The 22,201-nt window shown below is 37.5% G+C and overlaps 1 protein-coding gene across 3 annotated transcripts in view; it reads left to right on the top strand.

Moving 5' to 3' along the window:
* Positions 1-21,373, top strand: part of chrna8 (cholinergic receptor, nicotinic, alpha 8) — a 34,353-nt gene extending 12,980 nt beyond the window's left edge. Inside the window, exons 3-10 of one of the 3 annotated variants that reach the window (XM_077524297.1) lie at positions 1,085-1,129; positions 3,254-3,360; positions 6,450-6,529; positions 6,618-6,785; positions 11,755-11,949; positions 13,913-13,999; positions 17,513-17,622; positions 19,293-21,373. In XM_077524297.1, coding sequence (XP_077380423.1) covers positions 1,085-1,129; positions 3,254-3,360; positions 6,450-6,529; positions 6,618-6,785; positions 11,755-11,949; positions 13,913-13,999; positions 17,513-17,622; positions 19,293-19,886 — 1,386 coding nt within the window. In that variant the 3' untranslated portion in view covers positions 19,887-21,373. Of the gene's footprint in view, positions 1-1,084; positions 1,130-3,250; positions 3,361-6,449; positions 6,530-6,617; positions 6,786-11,754; positions 11,950-13,912; positions 14,000-17,512; positions 17,623-19,292 lie in introns of all 3 variants that reach the window. The other 2 variants (XM_077524298.1, XM_077524295.1) reach the window with 2 other exon arrangements.
* Positions 21,374-22,201: the final 828 nt, after the last annotated feature.

The following is a 22,201-nucleotide window of genomic DNA, read 5'->3' as shown; positions in this document are numbered from 1 at the left end:
CCATTTTATTGCATGCACCAAGCATGTTATACATTTTCTGTCCACATGATGGCGTAGTCGAGGAAATGAATCATCTTGAAGCCCCTACGTGTGTGTGACGCTTTTCACTGCAGGGCTTCATTGCTTTACGGGGCTTCATTTTGCCATCACTACACAAATGTAAGCGTACTAGAAGAAATGCAGATACAATATAATGATAACGATGACCCGGTAGCCAGTGTGCTAACTTGGATTGTCTAGCCCTTGAAAAACTCACTTTATTCACTTTCAATTAGTGTCGAAGCAAATAATTTAATTGAAGAATAAGAGAATCTCTGTCTAAATCTTTCATGCCAGTGTGTAGACCAGGAGTCACCAACCTTTTTGAAACTGAATGAGTATTGATTAGTACTGAACTAATTTTGACTATAATTTTATTAATCTTCAAGCCTGAACTATTGAGGGTGCAACTGCAGTTCAGGTAGTGCACGCTATGTTCTTCAATTAATTCTATACAATACAAAATAATTATTCCCCATCAAGTAATTGAACTCTGTTGCTATTCCAACAGCTAACAAAATACAGACCAAGGGCAAAGTCAAAAAGTTAAATTTAACAACGTAGTTCTGTGCGACTATCACGACAATTCTATACATTAACATATACATACAAATCTATACATTTACAGTCTTTACGTTTCATCCCAATTGTACCGCTCATCCCGACATAACATAGACTGCATTGAAGTCATTTATTGCAAAGGCATAATCCATCATCGGCTACCAAAATTTCCAAGTCTGAAAATGTCCTGTTTTATTTGACTTTTTATTTGAGCAGTTTTCATCATAATCCCCCCTGCAATAATTGTTCAAAACAGGTCCTATTTACAGTAAATCATGGTGCTAAAAAAGAATCCGCCGTTGTCATTCATTGAGCACAGCAATGCTGAGTCATGAACTGCAGGTTGCCCGTCTAAATCTCATGTCCTGTTAGTCAGATATGAAGTGTTTTTTTTTTTCATTTGATCTCACTGTGCAGAATATTTTTTCTTTGTCTGTACAAACATCATCTTACAGTTATCTGATGCTCCATCTCTCACTTCCAGGATGAGAAGAACCAAGTTTTGATCACAAATGCGTGGCTTCAGCTGGTATGTCTCCTCTTTGACTACTTTTGTGTGATCACTGCACATTAACTGTCATTTTGTATATTTTGGGAAAGTTCTGCCATTCGTATTTGCTCTGTCTGAAAAGCATTCATGTCAGAATTTGTTTGAAGGCATCTGATTTATAGGAGCGAACGTCAACCATTTGTTTTTTTGCAACATGACTTTTAAAAATATATCCAACTCCGTCACTCACCAACATTTCCTGTGACAGACTGACAAATTAAAATAAACATTTTAGACATAAGATTATAGTGGATGTTACAAATAAATTCTTGGGTTTGGTCTTGTTGAATGTCTCCTATTAAATTTGACAAGTGAAAATTGTATTGCTAGCACAGTATCAAAGGAGAATGTAGAATTACAAATTCAGTTTGAAAACATGTATTGCCACATGTTGAACACTTCCTTGTGTGTTGCATTATTATGCAAACAAATCATATGGTAGGAACATATGCAGAGGCAGAATCTGTAAAATTGTAGGAGTGGAGTGACACGATGGTGACATAAACCAAGAGCTTGAACGCCTCAGAATTTAATACAAAAATGCACTTGCACTGACTCTCTAATTTCATGCACATATTCGACAAAGGTCTTTTCAAGGGACTTCTTAAATTTTGTTCATTGTTAATGTGTCATCAGACTAGTCAGGCAGGTGCAACATCCTTGTTATCACCACACCCCATTAGACTAGCACATTAAAAATGTCACAGTCTACAGTCTGAGTCAGCTGCTGACTGACTCGCATGTTATGAATGATTCAGTTATTCGGGAAGCCACCCCCTTAACACGGCATCCAAGCACGAGTAATGTCTAGGAGGGGTTTTGTAGATCTGCAGGAGACGTGAGAACTACAAGCCATAGCTCACGAACAGACGACATCTGCACCTTTGAAAATTTTTGGATTACGGGTTCATCAGGCAATGAACGTCTGACGTGTAAATGATGGATTGAAATTAGAGTAGATTGAGCAAATGCTAACAAATGACAAAGGTGTTTATGTTTGATAACTTCTTTTATGAAATGCCACTATAGAAATAAAATAGGGCTGTCAAGTGATTTCATTTTTTAATCGTAATTAATCACATGACTTCAATAGTTAACTCACGATTTATCGCAAATTTGATATCTGTTCTAAATGTAGAATCAAATATTACTTGTTAGCAAAGTGGGAAAATGTTAAACTAATAGCAATATGATTGCACTTTTAGTCATTGATACAGTAATTTCAAAATAATTCTTAAAATTGAGTTAAAATTAAAAAAAGATGTGCCTTAAATAAATGAGTGTGATCATGATTTGTGTTGAGGTTATTTTTCTGCCACTAGATGGCATTATTGGATTTGTAAGATGTTGGTGACAGCTTAATGCATATTTCTTTTCATATTAAGACCTGTCTGATTTTTAAAATGAAGTAACTTGTGAAATTATGCCCATTTTTTAAATTGTAAAATACAACTTGACCCTATACATTAAATTCATTGCTGATAAATTTTGACGTGGATGTGTCAGCTGCGTTGTGGCTGGAATTCCCCCAGTCCAGGCTTTCCAAGTAAGGAGTGGTCATTAATCCCCTGTTTAAAAAAATAAAAATAAATAAAAAATAAAAAATTGAGTGGCCTTAAAGAAACTTTAAATTAACTCAAAATTAATTCCCTAATTATGACACCCCTAAAATAAAATAAAATAAAATAAAATCTCATTGAGCAATTTGGTTTCTCAAACTCTACTATTATTTCAATAAGATGATAAATGGTGGGTGGGGGGTAGATAGGGAAACAAAGTTCAAATATGAGTTCTCTACACACTGTTGTATTAGCCGTTTTGATAGCAGGACGGATTTCAACTTGGGATGTTTTCCCCACCAAGTCTGCACGAGTCATCAACAGATGCATCCTTGGTTTAGGCTGGTAGGCAAGAACATCATTGCATGTTTACATTGCATTGTTTACGTCTCTAATAGGTTAAAAAAAAAAAAAAAAAAAAAAAAAAACATAATTTCCATGACATATTCTATAATACGTGCATATCTGTTACTGACTACACTCCTCTTACTTGGGAATTTCTTTGTCTTACAATCATTCTGCTTGTCTCCGTTCCCTCCAGCAGTGGACAGACATATACCTTACATGGGATGCAGAGAGCTACCCTGGTATTCAAAACCTGCGATTCCCTTCCAATTTGATATGGGTCCCAGATATTCTGCTCTACAACAGGTTGGTATTCCATCCATCCATCCATCCATCCATTTTCTTGTCCACTTATTCCTCACAAGGGTCACGGGGGGTGGTGGAGCCTATCTTAGTTGGCTTTGGGCAGTAGGCGGGGTACACCCTGAACTGGTTGCCAGCCAATCGCAGGGCACACTGAGACGAACAACCATCCACACTCACAATCACAATCACACCTAGGGACAATTCGGAGCGCCCAATTAACCTGCCATGCATGTCATTGGAATGTGGGAGGAGACCGGAGTACCCGGAAAAGACCCACGCAGGCATGCAGGGAACATGCAAACTCCACCCAGGAAGGCCGGAGCCTGGACTTGAACCCGAGTCCTCAGAACTGGGAGGTGGACGTGCTAACCACTCATCCACTCATGACATGTTACATTTAAAACACTAAATATGATCGTTTTTAGTTTGACATTATTTTACATTACTATAAAGTAAGTATAAGTTTATAAAGGAACAACTATTGAGTTGAATTCATCTCATTGAGCTGTTGGATGGAGATATAGTAGCACATTCAGCACATTTTAAACTTTGGAGTCACATTTACATTTTCAGTGTCATTTAAAGGAGTAACTAACATCTAACCAAAAGCACTGTGTTGTCTGTAAACTATTATACAACACTTCAGATATTTAATATAGGCTACTGCTACATGTTAATGGAGACTTCAAGTTGTCCGTCGGTGTGAATGTGGGTGAAAATCCTCTTGAGTCCGAACACGTGGCAGAACTGGCAGCTCACGCTCTCCAACGTTGTTGTGCAGTAGCAAACCAGGCAAGTACGTCCAAATGGCCATGATGTGATGATTTCGTCATCACATCCCAATAATTTTGCGATATTTCAAACATTCATAACCCAGAAAAATACACCGGGAATCGGATATGATATTGCACATCCCTACCGTCCGCCTCCCTTGCGCTGAATTCAAAGGGAATGAGGGGAGCAGCTTCTATTGGTCGGAAGCCAGCTGTCTTCATTACCATAATGGAGCACGATCTCATTTCTACCTGCACGTGTTGACAAAAATATCAAATATCAAAAGAAAGAAAACCCCACCCATGCGCAAAGTTAGCCCGCTCTTTGCACTGGGCACAAAAATAAGGCCATATGACCGTAATGACATTTTCATACAATTTAATGTGTAATGCTCTATTAAGTGACTTTTCACCTTATCCTTGTCTGCACTCATCTGTTTTGAGAAATTGGGTTGCACTAATATTCTGTGATTGACATTCAAAATGTAATTTGGAAAGCATCTTTTTCAGGCTCTTTCAGGGTAAAGTATGGATACAGATATACAATGAGGTGTACAGTATGTTTCTATGAGTCACATCAGGACACATTTAGCTAAAAAAAAATGTTAATGTAATGTCGGAATATTTGACATTGACAGTTGGTCTACTGTAAATGGAGAAACTTTTCACAACGATATTTCAATGTTTTGAAGGTTGAAGGCGCTCCTCTTGAACTTAATGCAAACAAACTATTTGTGTTATTGTCGCTGAATGCATCGTTTGCCATCATTTGTCAAAGGAAGGTGTGTTAATTTGGATGCATCACTCGTATTCCGCCCACTTAGACTGTCAGATGGAAGCATTAAAACATCACTATTATGAAAGGCGGAGGACAACATGCTAGGTGGACGAATGGTTCCAGATTGATGAGAATTTTACTTTCGGCACAATTCCCGGCACGTGTGCATGAGTGATAACGAACAGTTTTTAGCTTTCGAAAAGGGATGATATCAATCATTGAACAAGCTATAGCTGCATTCAGAAGAGCAAACAAAAGAAATGTAACTTTCAAAATCCATCTTAACAGCAAAAACAGCGGAAGATTTTTTATTTATTTTTTTTCAACAGTGGTACGTGGAAAAACTTAACTCACAAAGGTACTAGGCCTAAAGCACACCTGTGCAATAATCATTCTGTCTAATCAGCATCTTGATATGCCACACCTGTGAAGTGGGATGGCTTATCGGCAATGGAGAAATGCTAATTAGTCAATGTTAAATATTTATAATAATCAGTGCTAATTTGACAAGAAATTTTAATTTAGTTTTAGTTATAGTCTTTTGACTAAAATTCAAGTTTTAGTCATAATTTAGTCATCGGATTGTAGGCTATTTTAGTTTTACTCCAATTTCAGTTGACGAAAATAAAGAGCAATTTTAGTTTATGTTTTCCTTCATCATAATTTTCAACTTTTATACAGAAAGTTATACACATTTGTAACTGCAGTTTGACACGCAAGACACATTTAACACAATGGTGTCTTAAACTTTGTTTCAATGAAACATATTAAACAGACAATAATATGCCATCTTAAAACTTAGTTTTCACCTAAATTAAAAAAAAAAAAAAAGCACAATTGCCTGAGATTAATTTTACAGCTGAATGTAAACATGTTTTGAACATTAACTCATTCGCTGCCATTGACGACTATAGACGTCAAATGTCGTTTTAATTGGATTGGCAGTGAATGAGTTAAATAAAGTGGAGTGAACAGTTTCTGAGTGGATCTTTTCTCCCACCCTCGATTCGTTCTTCTGATTTGGATTTTGTGAATTTTCGTTACTGTTTTTTTTTTTTTTCGTCCTTAACTAAATTGTCAGTTAATTTAGTTATTGTCATCGTCTCAATGAATGGCTTCTGTTTTTGTTTTTGTTTCATTTTCGTCTGAACAAAAAAACATTTTCGTGACAAAAAATATGAGGAACATTTTTCGTGACAAAATTATCACTGATAATATTTTGCCCAAGATTTTCACATTTCTAAATTTCACTCCATAATGACATAATGACTTTTGGTTTGGTGAACAATGTAAAAATTTTGCTAAATGCCAATATTTCCAAGTAGCATTTTTCCAAACAATGAAGTTTGTTTTTTTAATTGAAGCAAACAACGAACAATGTCAACGCTCATCAGTAAAATTAAGCCCACGTTATATGATACAAAAATGCCCTTAATTGCTTCTTCACTTGCATTTTCATCCTAACCTGATTCTCTGTGCATAAATGTGAATTGTTCACTGCTGGTTTTACAAGTATATTCCATCTATCGACTTTGTAGTGCTGATGAGAGGTTTGATGCAACTTTCCATACAAATGTACTGGTCAACGCTACAGGTTCCTGCCAGTACATCCCACCAGGTGAGACAATGAAGCACTCGCCCCATTCATGGCCTAATTATGCAAATGCAATTATACACATGTTAGTAAACAAGAAACCTCTATGCAGGCATCTTAAAGAGCACCTGCTACATCGATGTGCGCTGGTTCCCATTCGATGTGCAGAAGTGTGACCTAAAATTTGGCTCGTGGACGCACAACGGCTGGCTGCTAGACCTCCAGATGATGGATGTGGACATCTCCAACTACATACCCAATGGCGAGTGGGATCTTGTTGGTAAGATGATACAAAAAAAAAAGTTGTTTTGTTTTGTTTGCAGTTCTTAATCGAGTCAGTACATTCCAATGTAGCAGTCTAATAAAGCTGCAAACGGACTAACAAACAGATGAACACAAATTTGGACTCCAAAAGATTTTGGGCTTCACTGCAGCCAACTTCAGTTCAGTTCTAGTTAGGGGTGCACATAACATAGGAGCACCAGAGGTTGTTCCTTGTGCTCATTTTTTCACAGCATAATCTCGTGGAAAGAGACTCATTCAAACCCAAAAATGTGTTACCACGTTTTTTTTTTAAATACTTTGTCCTTCACTCCCAAAAATGTATTTACCGGTACATGGTTTTTGGTATGCAAGATAATACAGAAGGCTTTGATGCAGCTCCTGACATGATGAGTTGGCTTAAAGCAATGGTAGTTATTACAAAAACAGACCAACAGGTGGCAGCAGAATATAAGAGATCCTCCAATCCAGGGTCATGTTGCAACAAGCTCTTTTTATCAATGTTTTTACCAGGAATGTGAATATTGATGAAACATATCTATATTGTAATGCTAATTTCTGCAAAAGTGAAACAGACACAAAAAAGAATTGTTTTTTTCTGATGAAAGAAGAGACTCCAAACTTTCTTTTGGTAAGTTCCATGTTTTTTGTTTCTTGTTTTTTTTTTTTTTAAAAGCAATAGAACACAATATTCTGTGGACGTTTCAAAATCAGTCAAAATCCAGTAAAACAGCCGGAAGTGAAGGGGGTTGCTTCAATGAAAATGGCTGGGAGTGAATGAGTTACAGCATATCAAGTCACCTTTGCAAATCATCATTTCTAGATATAAATTTGACATCCAACAAAGAGAAACACACAGCCAATACATTTTCAAATTCTCTCACTTTCACTAAATTGGTCCTAAAAAACTTTCTTCTTTTTTTTTTTAAATTAGAAACTTAACTTTGTTTATCAGTCAATACCATCTGTGTATCCACCTGTTGCCATAAATACCGCTGAATAGTTTCATGTTCAATTAAAGAGGACGGGATTTGAAATAAATTGAGATGAAACCATCATTATTTCATTATACTCTAGTTACATTTTGTTATGGTTTTTTTTTTCTTTTGTGGTGTGCCGTGACATTTATCGCATGTAAAACAATATGTGCCTTGCTTGGCTCAATGAAGGTTACAAAATACTACAGTATGCCATACATTTCTACTAGTAAATAACAATAATAAAATATGTTCTAATCCTGAATATGTTGTGATGTATTTAAGCAATATTGTAGTCATCCATTCATTTATTTTTCAAGTTGTCATGCAACACCAAGACTCAGTCAAATTTTAAATGCAATTGGTAGCACTGTACACTGCGTGTAATATTAATATTAAGCAAAGGAACATTTCTTGTCGAACTCATACAGCACATTTTATACGCACAAAGCAAGCGTCCACATCTGGTTGTAGGAATGAATGGGCGGCCATGGATGTGTGTGGTGACAGCTGGCCCAGTGATGGTTCAATTAATTCAGGCACAGTCAGACATCAAGCTTGCCAAGACCACACACTGCCCCGGTGCCTCTGAAAACAGCAGCACCATCACCGCACACACCACACACACGCGCGTGAACACCCACGCAAGCAGACCTTCAATCCATCATATTAATAGACGGCCATTAAAGGTTATTTCTCTCAAGACATGTAGATTTGAATAAATGAGATGGAAACACCGCAAATATTTCTAATTTAATCTCTATAATGTTTGTACAAATGTAATCAAGTTCAAGCACATTCATCAAAAGAGCTTTTGGAATCTTACATGCATACACAGACTTGCATGGTTTATGCTTTTTTTTTATTTATTTTTTTTTTTTTTTTTTTTTTACAGTTTGGAACTAATGATGCTCAAATAGGCTAAGCCTGGTTGATTAGTTCTCACTATTGAACGTTGAACATCCGTTTTATTGTCACTCGTTTTGTTGTGGGTAACAGTTCCAGTTAATTTTTTATAAATAAATACCGTATATATAATTTTACTATCAAACTGATGTTGTAACTTTGGAGGTGGAGTCAATTCAAGCTATTTGCAAGCAGATATTCAAGTACTCAATTACATTGTTACTCTATCTGAATTGCATATTTTTTTTAATCAGTTTTTACAGTTTTGTAAAAAAAAATATTTGCTTGTGATATCCTTTTGCATCATGTTTCATTTTTCCCATTTCATTGTTATTGTTTATTTATAAGAGACAATGGACACTGATGAACAACACTGGTCCAATACTTGCGTAAATGCACTGAAGTTAGCATACAGCTAATTTACATTTGTAGTCACTTGACAAGAAACATAAAATATAAGTAAAAAAAAAATGAATAAAGGATAATTTAAATAAAAATAATAGTTCATTCATTCTTTCATCCATTCATCTTCTTAACCGCTTTTCCTCACGAGGGTCGCGGGGGGTGCTGGAGCCTATCCCAGCTGGCTTCAGGCAGTAGGTGGGGTACACCCTGAACTGGTTGCCAGCCAATCCAGGATCCATTCAATACCTATTATATGCAATTGAGAGCTTTAGTATTTTGTTCATTTTATTGAACTCATCTTAAGTGATAGATTACATGATGAGCATATATGCATATACACATGTAGACATGCATTGCTGGACAATGCAATGCAGTGAAAATGTGCAGTAGTTCGAATAATCATGGTGCGGATACATACGTATATGTATCATGTGACATGAGGTCTGAACAACTAATGAGAACAGTAAGTGAACTTTATTTATATAGCCGCTTTTTCACAGACAAATGTCACCAAGTGCTTTACAAAAGAGAAAGAAACAAAAGTCTATTAATAATGATAGGCCAGCTTAAAAAAATAAAGTCTTGAGTTGTGTTTTACCAAACTCCAGGCAGCACAGGGAGAGAGGAAGATCATATCCAAGACGAGTTGCCGTCACTTTAAAAGATGCATCTCCCGAGGATCCAGGGTTGTTTGGATTTGAGCCAGTTTTTCAGATGAGCTTTAAAAGTATGATAAGTGGGTGATTCTCTTATGAGGGATTTTATTCCAGATGTGACAGCCCCTCCCAAACTGAGAGGCCTGACGTGCGAAAGTGGTACAATTGAATGGGACCCGACAGTCACCTCGAGCCATAAAGAAGTGAAAATGATGAAATGATGACATAGTATACATTTGCTACCTAAAAAAAAACAATTTACAAAACTGAAGATGTACTTACCATGTTAATGGCTGCAATGAACCTATTCTTTACATCTTTACTGACAACAGGTTCACATTTTGTTGTTGTCAGTGAAGCACAATGTTTATCTGAGAAGGGCATCGATTCTAATTTCCTCAATCAATTCGATTCTGATTCACAAGAGTTCAGTTCGATTTGATTTTTCCCAATTTGATTCAATTTATTTCAATTCAAGCCAATATTGATTAATTATGGAACATCAACTCTTCGTAAATATGATAAAAACTCCACAAACATTCAATTTTAAATTAAATTTTGCGGAGACTGAAACCGGTTAAATGATTTTGTTTATTAATGAAAGTAAGGCGCTATAATCGCTTTAAGTGTTATACAAACATTGAGGATGAAATGCAAATATTTCATAATTGTAATTCAATAATAGTAAATCTAAATTAAAATATTCTGGATTGTCTCAAAGCGTGATAAGTCAAGTCTTTCATAAATGTAAGAAAATACCTTTAATAAATTCGTGTGAACAGTACATTTCAAGAAAATAGTAAGAAACAAAAACATTTCTTATGAATTTATGGGAAATAGAGATATGAAAATAATGGATTCATGGTTTTATGAATCGATATCACACTCAAAAAGGAAAATCAATTCGATATTGATTATTTGATTTATTTTTTTTAAACTAGCCATAGAGAATCAAAGGCAAAATTAAATGAAGAGAGTGCTGAATTACTGAACTACAGTTATATATATTTTTTTAATGTGCAGTTTCAACAAAGCTGAGTATTAACAGATAATTGGCCTTGATGCAGATCTAAATGATAATAATTTTATATGCAGTCCTCCTATTCTATCTGACATTGCGATCAGTGGTCCAAGGCCGACTGTTACACAACGCATTCCACGGAAATTAGAGGTTGAGCATGCACACGCGCACACCTTTGTGACATTCACCACCCGAAGGTGATATTGAGTTGCATTTTGGGCTGATGTATTAGACAGATTAGTGTGGCAAAGATGATTATGCTGGCCTTCCATTATTATGATCAGCACGGTCTACTTAGTGAATATGGGATTTTGAGGCAAAATGGATTATGGGTTATTAATAGATTGCAGAAGGCATAAAAAAATGAAGGTGGTCAAGTTCAGTTAAAGGGAGCACGGCCTCCAACAGGAGTCCTTGAGACTGCATTTTACATTTAATAACACTACAGAAAAAAATAGTGGGGATCCAATTTTTAGGGCTCAAGCAAGTACTAAGAAGTGGGCGGGGTCATCCCACCCTGGGCACAATATTTCTCGGCACACCAAAGCCATCAGCCTCTTTCTCCTCGCCACTCATGTTTGAAGTAATGGACTCATTATTCACATGACACGTTGCCATCATTTTGCACCCTTCTTTCATATGCCTCCTTGTAGCATTGACACTAGACATCATTTTTCACATTGTTACTACATTTGTTATTATAGCATTGTCACTTTGCATAACTCTGCCCACTTATGATGCTGATCAGATTCAGAGTATCATGATGCTGTCAAAGGAATGAGATGAAGGAACTGCCTCTGTTTTATTGCTGGAGTCTTCCTTCTTGGCTGCTTTAGTAATCAATATGACGTGACTTGAGCCGTGATAGTGGTAGTGATCATTTAAAAATGTCAAACTGGCAGAGATTTTATTGAAAGAGATTTTATTTATTTGTTTAATGTATGGAGAAAAAAATAAAAATAAAAATTGGTGTGTATCTCTTTACTTGTGATGAATTTGTAGGTGTCCCAGCCAAGCGGAACGAGCTCTACTACGACTGCTGCAAAGAACCGTACCCTGATGTGACATTCACTGTCACCATGCGCCGTAGGACACTTTACTACGGTCTCAACCTGCTCATCCCCTGTGTGCTCATCTCTGGTCTGGCCCTGCTCGTCTTCCTGCTTCCTGCAGACTCCGGAGAGAAGATCTCACTGGGTAACACAAAACTTGACGGATGCATGCTTCGTTATCATTGTGATTGTAGTCCATCATAATATGGGGTCGTTGCTAACCAATTTTTTTTTTTTTTTTTTTTATCTTTTACAAGTAATGTAATTGTTCTCAAACATTTACCGCCGAAAAAGAAATAATTGTCTCGCCAAGTACCACCATTGTGGCCAATGTTCAAATACGGTAGCACAGTAGGCCAGTTGTTGGTCAAAAAAAATGAGGCAGATGTTTTATTCCTCAAAAGTGAACCAGACAGTGGACGCCCGCTATTCATGGGGGGCAGGGCCAGCATGCTAACAGCAAAAATCCATGTAGATTTGATGCCCATTGTAAATGCATGGACGGAAAAACATTCTTGAAAAAATGGGGTTAAACCATCAATAAGCATTTTTCAAAAATAAATAAATAAATAAATACATAAATACATACATAAATATGATGGTTATCTCCAGAAAATAAATTGACTCCAATTAATTAAGTTATAGGAACCTCTCAAGGTTAAGTGGAAACAAGACGCATCTGAGCTCAATTTTGAGCTTTTTGGTGAAGGCTACGAATAATGTAATCATGTGTACTTCATCATGAGGTTTCTTGTTGTTGTTTTTTTTTTTTTAATAGTTAATTGAAAAAAAATGCACCAAAAAAAAAAGGGAAGAAGAAGAACTTTGTTCCCATTGTCAGTATGGTATGTTGGTTCCAGTGAGGACTGCAGCTGACTGTGGATACCGGGTCCTCACCCTCCCTATTCACCAGATTTGGCCCCGTCACACTTGTTTTGTTTTTTTTTTCCCCCAGATTGAAATTGAACTTGTCAGCACTGTAAATATGGCATTTTCTTCAAAGATATCTCGCCAATGAAAGACGATTCAATATGTATCCCAATTCCAAGCGGTTCTCTGAGACGCCAAATAGCTTCTCGCTGAGAGTTGTAAATGTCCAACATGCACCACCAAAAAATAAATAAATAAAAAAATAAAAAAAATAAAATCCAACATCAACATACAGTACTAAAAGCAGAAAAGAAAAGAAAATAGACTGTTGGGAATTTAAAAAAAAATCAAATTCATGGACCACATACTGTATTAGAATCTGTGTCATTAACCTCTTGACTGCCAAACGTTATAAAAAAATAATAATAAAACAACGGTGCCAGCCGATTTGGAGCATTTTCACTCATCTTTCAAAGCAAACAGAATATTGTGCGGTATGACGATATAAATATGGTGGATAGGATACCATATGAAAGATTGGATTCCATTCTTTCATGAGAGAAAAAAAAAAGTATGTTTCGACCTTATTCCGTTCTTTAGTAATCACCATTTGAAATTAGGTCATTTGAGTGACATAAGCGAAAATACAAAAATATTAAGAGAAAAACAAGCGTTATGTGAACAGATATTTTTTTTTTGCAAAACAGTGACTTTGACACTAATATTGTTTGTTTATTTATTTATTCATTCATTTATTTATTTATTTTACTAATATTGTTTGTTTAGTGACAAAGCAGCGCTGCACAAGACATTGCGCTGCCCATTGAGAAAAAACAAAAACGTAAATTAACAATTTTGGCGGCATTCATTAGGATTTTAGAATATGTCATTAAACGTTTTTGGCAGTCAAAGAGTTAATGTAGGCCAATGCTCCTGATTATTGTTGCGTGTTTAGACCAGCAGAAAAGGCCTTGCTGACCCTGACTGCACACCACTAGTATATGCTGATGCTGACAGTATGGCAATGTTACATTTCTTCTTAATTATTTGAATCAGCAGAGTAATAAAAGATCAAGTGTCAATAAACATATGAAAATTCTGATTGTTTTAAAGATGCCACTTGAGAATTCTCTTGTGGGCAACTACTCCAAAATAAATCCACAATTCTGGTCTTTCATTTTGAAAATTCTCAATTATTAGGACGACAGTGAGATTGTACATTATCTCGTCTTTTCCAGGCATCACTGTGCTGCTGTCTCTAACCGTGTTCATGTTACTGGTGGCAGAGATAATGCCAGCTACATCAGACTCTGTTCCTCTGATTGGTAAGTTGTGTTTGCCTAATACAGGGGTGGCCAAGTTTGGTCCTCGAGAGCCCCTATCCAGCCTGTTTCCCATGTCTCCCTCCTTCAGCGCAGCTGAATCTAATGATCAGCTAATCAGCAAGCTCTGCAGAAGCCTGATAACGATCCCGATCATGAATCAGGTGTGTTAGTGGAGAGAAACATGGAAAACAGGCTGGATAGGGGCTCTCGAGGACCAAACTTGGTCATCCCTGGTCCAATAATATCTTTAGCAAGACAATATGCCGTACTAAAAAATTATTTTAAAAAATATTTTAACCACTTTTACCCTCTCCAATTTTCAATGTCCCCAACCTACTAAAACCATCATTTCTGTTTAGGAAATGTTTCATTTTTTCACATTTGTTTCAACAATATGAACTACTGTAGATGCTAAATGTTTAATCTCCCCTCAAGAGAGTTTGTGTCATGTCATATTTACAACGACAGTATGTTGTCGCTGCTAAAATGTCCCAGAACATTTGCTGTAGGCTTGTCACTGTGGAATCATTTATGACAACTGAAAGTAACATCTGTGGTGATTTAAATTGTTTATGAAGCCACAACAAATTCACGAGAGGAAAGATGTCAGGCAAATTAGCTATTACAACAATGTTGTCGCAAAAGCAACTACCCCAGTGGAAAATTGGTCATGATATTTGTGCTAATGTAGGCTAGATTCGTAAAGCATACTCACAATATATATTGGGGGAAATTGTTCTTGGATTACGGAATTTGCAAAATGATCACTTCCACTTACTGACTGCGGGGGAAAAAAAAAGCTCTATATTCATAGACAGTACAGCCACGTTTGAGCGCAAAAACTGCCACATCTTGATTTGTAGGTGTTTTCCCTGTTTTCGAATTTGGTTGATCTCGAATTGGTTGACAATTTGTCATCTGAACTTTACGCTTTTTGGAACACACTTGAAGTTGCGCCGCAGGTATTCTATTGTGATTTTAGTCAGTTTGACGTTTGGTGGATGTCTTTTCATACAGTAAACGGGACAACAAACATGCATCAAACCTTCCGAAAACGTGTATATATGTTGAATAGATTATTATTATCTTTATGATACATTTTTTAAATCAGCCACTTGCCATGGCATCACTATGAGCAAGCTAGGCTGGCGGGGAAGTCACGATGGGCATATTTCACAGATCTGTGATCTCCCTAGCCAACTACATCATCCGTCATGGAGGTTCCTTAGAAAGTTCCTTTGTCTTTGTGTCATCAATCTCTTTTTCCGCCATGTCAAGGAATTTGAAAAGGAAGGACAGAAGCCACTTTGATTTGCAGGGAATCAAGTCGGCTGTGTCCACGCCCACGACGGCATTTTTAAATGCACAAAACTGCAAAAATACCAAAACTTTGTCTAGGTCTCTTCCACATAGAGTTCGATAGCTCGTTGCGCTACAATTCCGCTGGGCATGAAAATAGAGCCCTAATGCTGTAATTGTAACTAATTTACTCCCAATAATGTATAAATATGTTTTTTTTTCATGTTCTAAGTGTCCCAAAGACGTATTTATAAGTTTTTTTTTGTTTTTGTTTTTTTTATGCTAAAGCATACAGAAGGCTTTGATGCAGCCTCTCAACTGCAAAGAACGGTTGCAGAAATGGTAGTTAGTACAAAAACGGCCAGCAGGTGGCAGCAGAGCGAAGGAGATCAACCAGGGCCATGTAGAAAAAAAGCTCAATTACAATTTTAAAGAGATTTGTGAAAACTGATGAAACTTAGCCCTCTTCTAATGCTAATTGCTGCAAAACGGAAACAGATAGAAACATACTTTTTTTTTTTTTACTGATGAAAGAAGAGACTTTAAGCTTTCTTTTGATAGGTTACATGTTTTTATAGCAATAGAACACAATATTCTGTGGGACTTGCAAAATCAGTCAAAATCCAGTAAGACAGCCGGGAGCGAACGGGACTGCTTCTGTGAAAATGGCTGGGAGGGAATGAGTTAATGGTTGTCTATTCTGGACAGAGACAGAAAATCAGGAAAGAAATGCACATAAAGTTAAAAAAATGTGCATTTCATTGAATGAAATAAGTATGGTATTTGATCACCAAGCAAATCATGCATTTTCATTTGGTGAGAAAACCTTGTAATTAGTCTTCAGGTTTGCACAGAGCGAAGGTGGGCTGTTGGAGTCTTCACAGAAGCTCGAAAATCCTTCAAGTTTCTTGGGTGCCGCTGAGAAACGAGCTACCTGTCCTGCACAGACGTTCTGGAGACTGACAAGGCCACTCCGTGACCTTTGCTTACTGCTGGTCACTCTTTTGATGCTGTGGCAGTATGTTTGGGGGCTTTCGTGTTTTTAGGTGGTCTTCATTCACAATTGTAATGGTTTCATTTGTTGACCCCTCAAAATGCAATGAAGTCACTCTGTAACATTTTGCAACCCAAAACCTCCACAGTCATGCTTGAATGCAGGGATGGATAGTTATAGTTTTGGTTATTTACATTCACAACAGTAGTTTAACAGTTTAACACTTTACAACTGTTGGGAATTGTCTTTAATGTCCAGAAAATTTTGACCTTCACAAAGGAGCTCCATTGGACATTTTAGAATGATTGAAACTATTCACTTATATGTCAAGCAATATCAATCATGAGATTAGAGGAAACAACAGATGTTCTGCATCATTTTGTTGCTTGCTGGAAAAAAATCCATAATCACTCTCCCTGCTTCTTAATGCATCACACTGAACTGCACAGCTGAACTGATCGCTTTGAAGCTAAATGAAATGCTCCACAGTCTTCACTCTGACAAGCTTTTACAAAACTGCTATTTTTATTTTGGCCCGAAAATGTTTTTTGTTTTTTGTTTTTTTTTTTTGGGGGGGGGGGGGGGCAACCAAGTGATAGGGATGTAATGATTAGGGCAAAATTGGGATATTAAAACTGCCACAATATCGTCGTCGTCTTGCTCACAATATTTAAAAGGAACAAGTCAGGTTGATTTCCATTTGTGCAGTTCTAGCACCCTCTAGTGTCTAGTTCATTAGTGCAATTTAATTTTCATTAGGGATGTTTTGGCCTTCTATGTTTAAAATCTATGCTAACAGTCAGATGAAGGGGAACCTAATTTGCTTGGGAAACAATCAATGTGTGCTTGCATTAGCAAGTAAGTCCCTCAATATTGTTATTAGAGATTGTAGGTGGTTTAGATGCATTGCTGTTATGTACAAAAGCACAATATTGTGCTTTTTTTTAGGTTGAGCTTTTTTTTTTTCTTACAATATTGTGATCTTTTTTAAATATCGCCCCCCCCCCCCACAATATCGTGATAATTAGCATATTGTGACGTTCATATCGTGATAATATCGTATCGTGATGTTTGGATATAGTTACATCCCTATCAAGTGACTGGATAACAATGGATAAAAGAGAAGTATATAGAATTTATTCAATGACGTGTGGATGGTGTACTGCATATCAACTTTATATATTCACTTATGTTTGTGTTCTATTTAATCTTTTTTTCAGCTCAGTACTTTGCCAGCACAATGATGATTGTGGGCTTATCTGTGGTGGTGACAGTTTTGGTTCTCCAGTTCCACCACCATGACCCCCAAGGAGGGACGATGCCTAAATGGGTCGGTGGAGATTGTTTGATCACACCACACACAAAGATATCAATATCTGGCCCGAATATGTGTTATTGTGTGAATGCTGAAGCACTTTTATTCTCCACACTTTTTTGCCGCCTAACAACTCCCACATAATACTTCCAATTTACATTGTTCAAATTTCAACTAGCTTCAAAAATTCACGCCTCGCGGGGTATATACCGTCTGATTCCACATTATTGATAGTATTTGCACAATTTAACATTTAATATCAACTTTTCCCCATTCATTTTCAATGGGACAGAGATTGAACTTTTTCTATTATGCCGATGTCAGACTACACGAAAACAGCCCGATTTTAGCCCGACCGACGTGTCGCGGACAAACGGGGCATGTCGTAAACGATTTTGGGTTGTCTTGACGTAGCCTCGCCCGTGTAGTGTGACACGTTCAACGACTGGTCGCCGGTTGTCCGGGACGGTTCACGACCATCACGACGAAAGTAGAATTTTTGTTCGTCTTGACGCATAATGTGACATACCTACGACGTCGTCCGTTTGGTTCCATAGCATTGACCAATAGCGAGAGGGAGCGAAACGTCAATCACACACTGAACAGCACTTTATAGCTCTTTTTATTTATGTATACATTTGTTTATTTATTCCTTTATGTGTTTATTTATTTATTTATGCCCTGGATAGTTCATGGGATGGGGCCAGACAGGTGCATCTCGAGGGGAAAAAAAAAAAAAAAGCGCCCCGCTGCAGCGCTGCGGCTGCATGGAGCGCACACACATCCGTGCCTGACCAAAATATATTGTGACTGTTGTTCTAATAATTTCAGAAATTTGGGCATATGAGATGGGCACATATTTAGTGAGGATCGATCACATTTTCATATAGTCGGGCCAGGCCTCGCCGCCTTAACTGTCACCCGCTCTCACTTGAAAGTTTCCCCCCTCGGAGTGAGTGGCTTACTATCCAATGCACCGTACTAAAACAAGTCAAATATGAATAAATGAAGCAGTAAAAAATACTCAAACAATATAATATTTCAGTGTTTGATAAAATAATAAAACAAGATGTCATCCCGCAAATTAATTAACAAAATCAGCTATCCCGGCGCATATAGGCCTAAATAAATTAAAATACAGTGTTGGCTACTAAATCACATTTTAAACACTATTGAGGAGCAGGGAGCGCAAGCAATGCGCTCACATCACACTTGTTCCATGCGTGCTCCATTCACGCAAACATTTCCTGTCCACGTTTTTTTTGTTTGTCCCTCCTCCCCGACAAACAGTGGCCGACGCGTCTCTCTTGGCAAGACAACACGCGATGATCGGCTGGTGTCTTGTCGCGTTCAGACGTGTAGTGTGACTACACGCCCCGTCCACGACACGGAGCGAGTTTGTCGTGTAATGTGACAGCGCAACTGTCGTGTAAGACAAAAAAATCGCGTAGTCTGACATTGGCATAAGTATCACTTTCCACACCCACTTCCATACATACAACTTATCATCATTGCCACGTGTCTGATCCTGCTCGGTGGCACAGTTGATAAAGCGCATTGTCCAGTAACCAGGAAGTTATAATTTCACAATTTAGCTCTCAATGTGCTTTCAGCATTCCCACGCAATTTCTCCAGAAATTGCACTTAGTCTAGTTTTCCCCTCACCCCCTCTTGTGTGCATCTAGGTTCGAGTCATTCTTCTCAACTGGTGCGCTTGGTTCCTGCGCATGAAGAAGCCTGGAGAGGAAAGAAAAACAAGTGGCCAGTCTGGCATTTGCTCGGCCTACAAGTATCACCAGCCTCCTCCTCACCACACCAGCACCAACAGCGTTCAGATGAGCACCATACCAGGCCAGGCCTCCACCCAGTCAACTAACACTAATGGCAACATTCACCTGTACCTGGGATATCATTCCATGGCAACAGACAACCCTTCTTTCCCACCAAGCGCCGATCCCGGCGCGCTGGTGTGCGGCGGAGGCGGCGACAGACACCCCGCTGGTTCGTCCCCGGGTGACATCCACTCGGAACAAACGCGGACTTTGCTGCTGGAGCAGCTCCCGGAAATGTCTCGGATCCTGGAGGAAGTGCAGTATATCGCCCGGCGCTTCCGAGAGCAGGATGAGGGCCAGGCCATCTGCAGCGAGTGGAAGTTTGCAGCGGCGGTGGTGGATCGCTTGTGCCTGGTGGCCTTTTCGCTCTTCTCCATCATCTGCACCTTCACCATCCTCATGTCGGCTCCCAATTTCATCGAGGCGGTGTCCAAGGACTTCACATGAAGCGGATCATTTCGCTGTGAAGAGAAAAGAGTGGAAAAACTCAAACATTTCTTGTAAACATTCAGATACTGCTCCCCTCCATGCTTCCAACTTTTGGGGACCGACAAGAGTGGCTCGTATACTACAGTTCAGTCTCTTCGTCTGTTTCCATTTGTTTATTTACAGTCATGTGGAAAGTTAAAACAGCACAATCTTGCTTTTTAATTTATGTAACCCCACTAATAGAGTTTTAGTCTCAGTGTGGTAGCTTCTCACAATTAAGAATTAGAATAAATCCAGATCTTATTTTTTTTCCACATGTAAAATGCAATCTTTTTTTCTTACATTTTTGTATCTATAAGGTTTTGATTCATACAATATTTTTGTTGTGGTGTACATTTTGTGACAATTTTCTCAGTGGTAATCAAACTATTATTATAATTATTTATCATTATCATCATCATCATCACCATCAGACAGCTAAGGAAAAAATATGATACCAAAAGTTAAAAACAAGTATGAACATTTGTTGCCAATTACAAAAAAACAAAAACAAAAAAAACAACTTTTGGACTCATCCATATTGGTGATTATTTTAAGCCACATTCCCGACTCCTCTTATTCCCTCATTAAGAGGTTCTGTACCCAAGAATGTGAAGTCGCAGCTCCTTTCGCACACTTTGTCTCCACACTTCCAGTCAGGTGAAAAATGTATTTATCAGTCACACTTGCTTAAAAACATTCATGTTCCTATCTAATGTGTCACTGGTAGTATTGAAAAGAAGAATGCATTGAAAGGCAATACTTGCTCCTTTGAATTTTTTTTTTAAATTTATTATTATTGTCCCAATACAGCTAACCCCAGTTAGCTAACTTTGTCTTTCAGTGAAGTTGTGGTGCAAGCTCAAACCAGGACACGTGGACACTTTTTTTTTTATTTTATTTTTATTTTTTATTCTACAAACACGGCAGGTCAAGTTGATGCCAAATAGTTGAACTTTTGTTTCATCTGACCACAAAGCTTTCGGTCAAGCCTTCTTCAAGTGCTGTAGAATACCTTAGCAAATTTAAGATGTGCTTATACAAGTGGAACTTGAGTTTGGGGAACTTGTAGGCACTTCGAGATTTTGCCCAATTTCGGCAGTATGTTCCTAACTGTTTTCTTGGTCCCAATTGCACTTCAGATTATTAAATTCACGCCTTCTACTTTGTTCCCTTACTTTTTTTAAGGTCATCCTGTCTACACCAATGCAAGATCTTGCACAGAGCTCCATACAGAGCAATGGATGTGTCCTCCATGGTGGTATAAAGTGAGAAAAGTTATACAAATTTAGCAAAGTTTCAATAAATATCTCCCCCTTTGTCAAAGAGGAAAAAAAAGAAGAAAAAAAAAAAAGACAATGACTCAAGTTACAACACAGCCTCTGGCAGGGAAACAAGTGGGCTATCGTCAATAAGAGTCTTTTACCTTGTGGTCTGCTCACTGTGAATTTATCTCATTTGAAGGACACATATTGTGCCTGAGAAAAATAAAGAACAAATGTGCAAACTGTTGGCATTTTATTGACTACAGTACACTCAATACAAGATGTCGGCTCTCATCTTTCTACCAGTTTTCCTAAAATTAGAGTTGAAACTCATCAGTTAAAGGGATACTTCATTATTTAGCCCATTATAGCAATAAAAAGTTAATATTTTGTCTATAATTAATTTGATACTTTCATTATTTTTCACGTACCTTTAAGAACACATTTTGCAACTTGCTGTCGACTGAAAATGACATCACAAGGGCTCAGGTAACCAATCACAGCTCAACTTGTGAATGTCACATGACCAAACCTAGAAAACAGGTGAGCTGTGATTGGTTATCTGAGCTCTTGTGAGGTCATTTTCAGTCAACAGCAAGTTGCAAAATGTGTTTTTAAAGGTACTAATTGTACATGAAAAATAATGACAATATCAAATTTATTATAGGCAAAATATTAATGTTTGACTGCCAAAAATGGCTAAATAAGAAAAGTATCCCTTTAAGGGGGTAAAATTTAAGTTGATTTTACTGATCAAGTCAGGCAAAACATGAACCTATTTATTTATTATTATTAATTACATTGATAAGATGACTTTTTAACTACTTTCATTTGACATTTGGGTCATGAGCTGAAAAAGTTCTTAAATTACACATGTTCACATGTGAATTTTCAGATTTGAGAGAGAACATCAGCATATTGTTGTGTGTACTAGTATCACAGGAAATGTGGGAAGCACACACTTCGAGAGCGACACATTGTGTTGGCACATGTATGCGAGTGTTTATTTAGCATTAAATAAAACTGTTG

The sequence above is a fragment of the Festucalex cinctus genome, chromosome 6, assembly GCF_051991245.1.
Source record: "Festucalex cinctus isolate MCC-2025b chromosome 6, RoL_Fcin_1.0, whole genome shotgun sequence".
NCBI classification, from domain to species: Eukaryota; Metazoa; Chordata; class Actinopteri; order Syngnathiformes; family Syngnathidae; genus Festucalex; species Festucalex cinctus.
The sequence above is the reverse complement of the archived record's forward strand: the minus strand, read 5'-3'. Positions and strand labels throughout refer to the sequence as shown.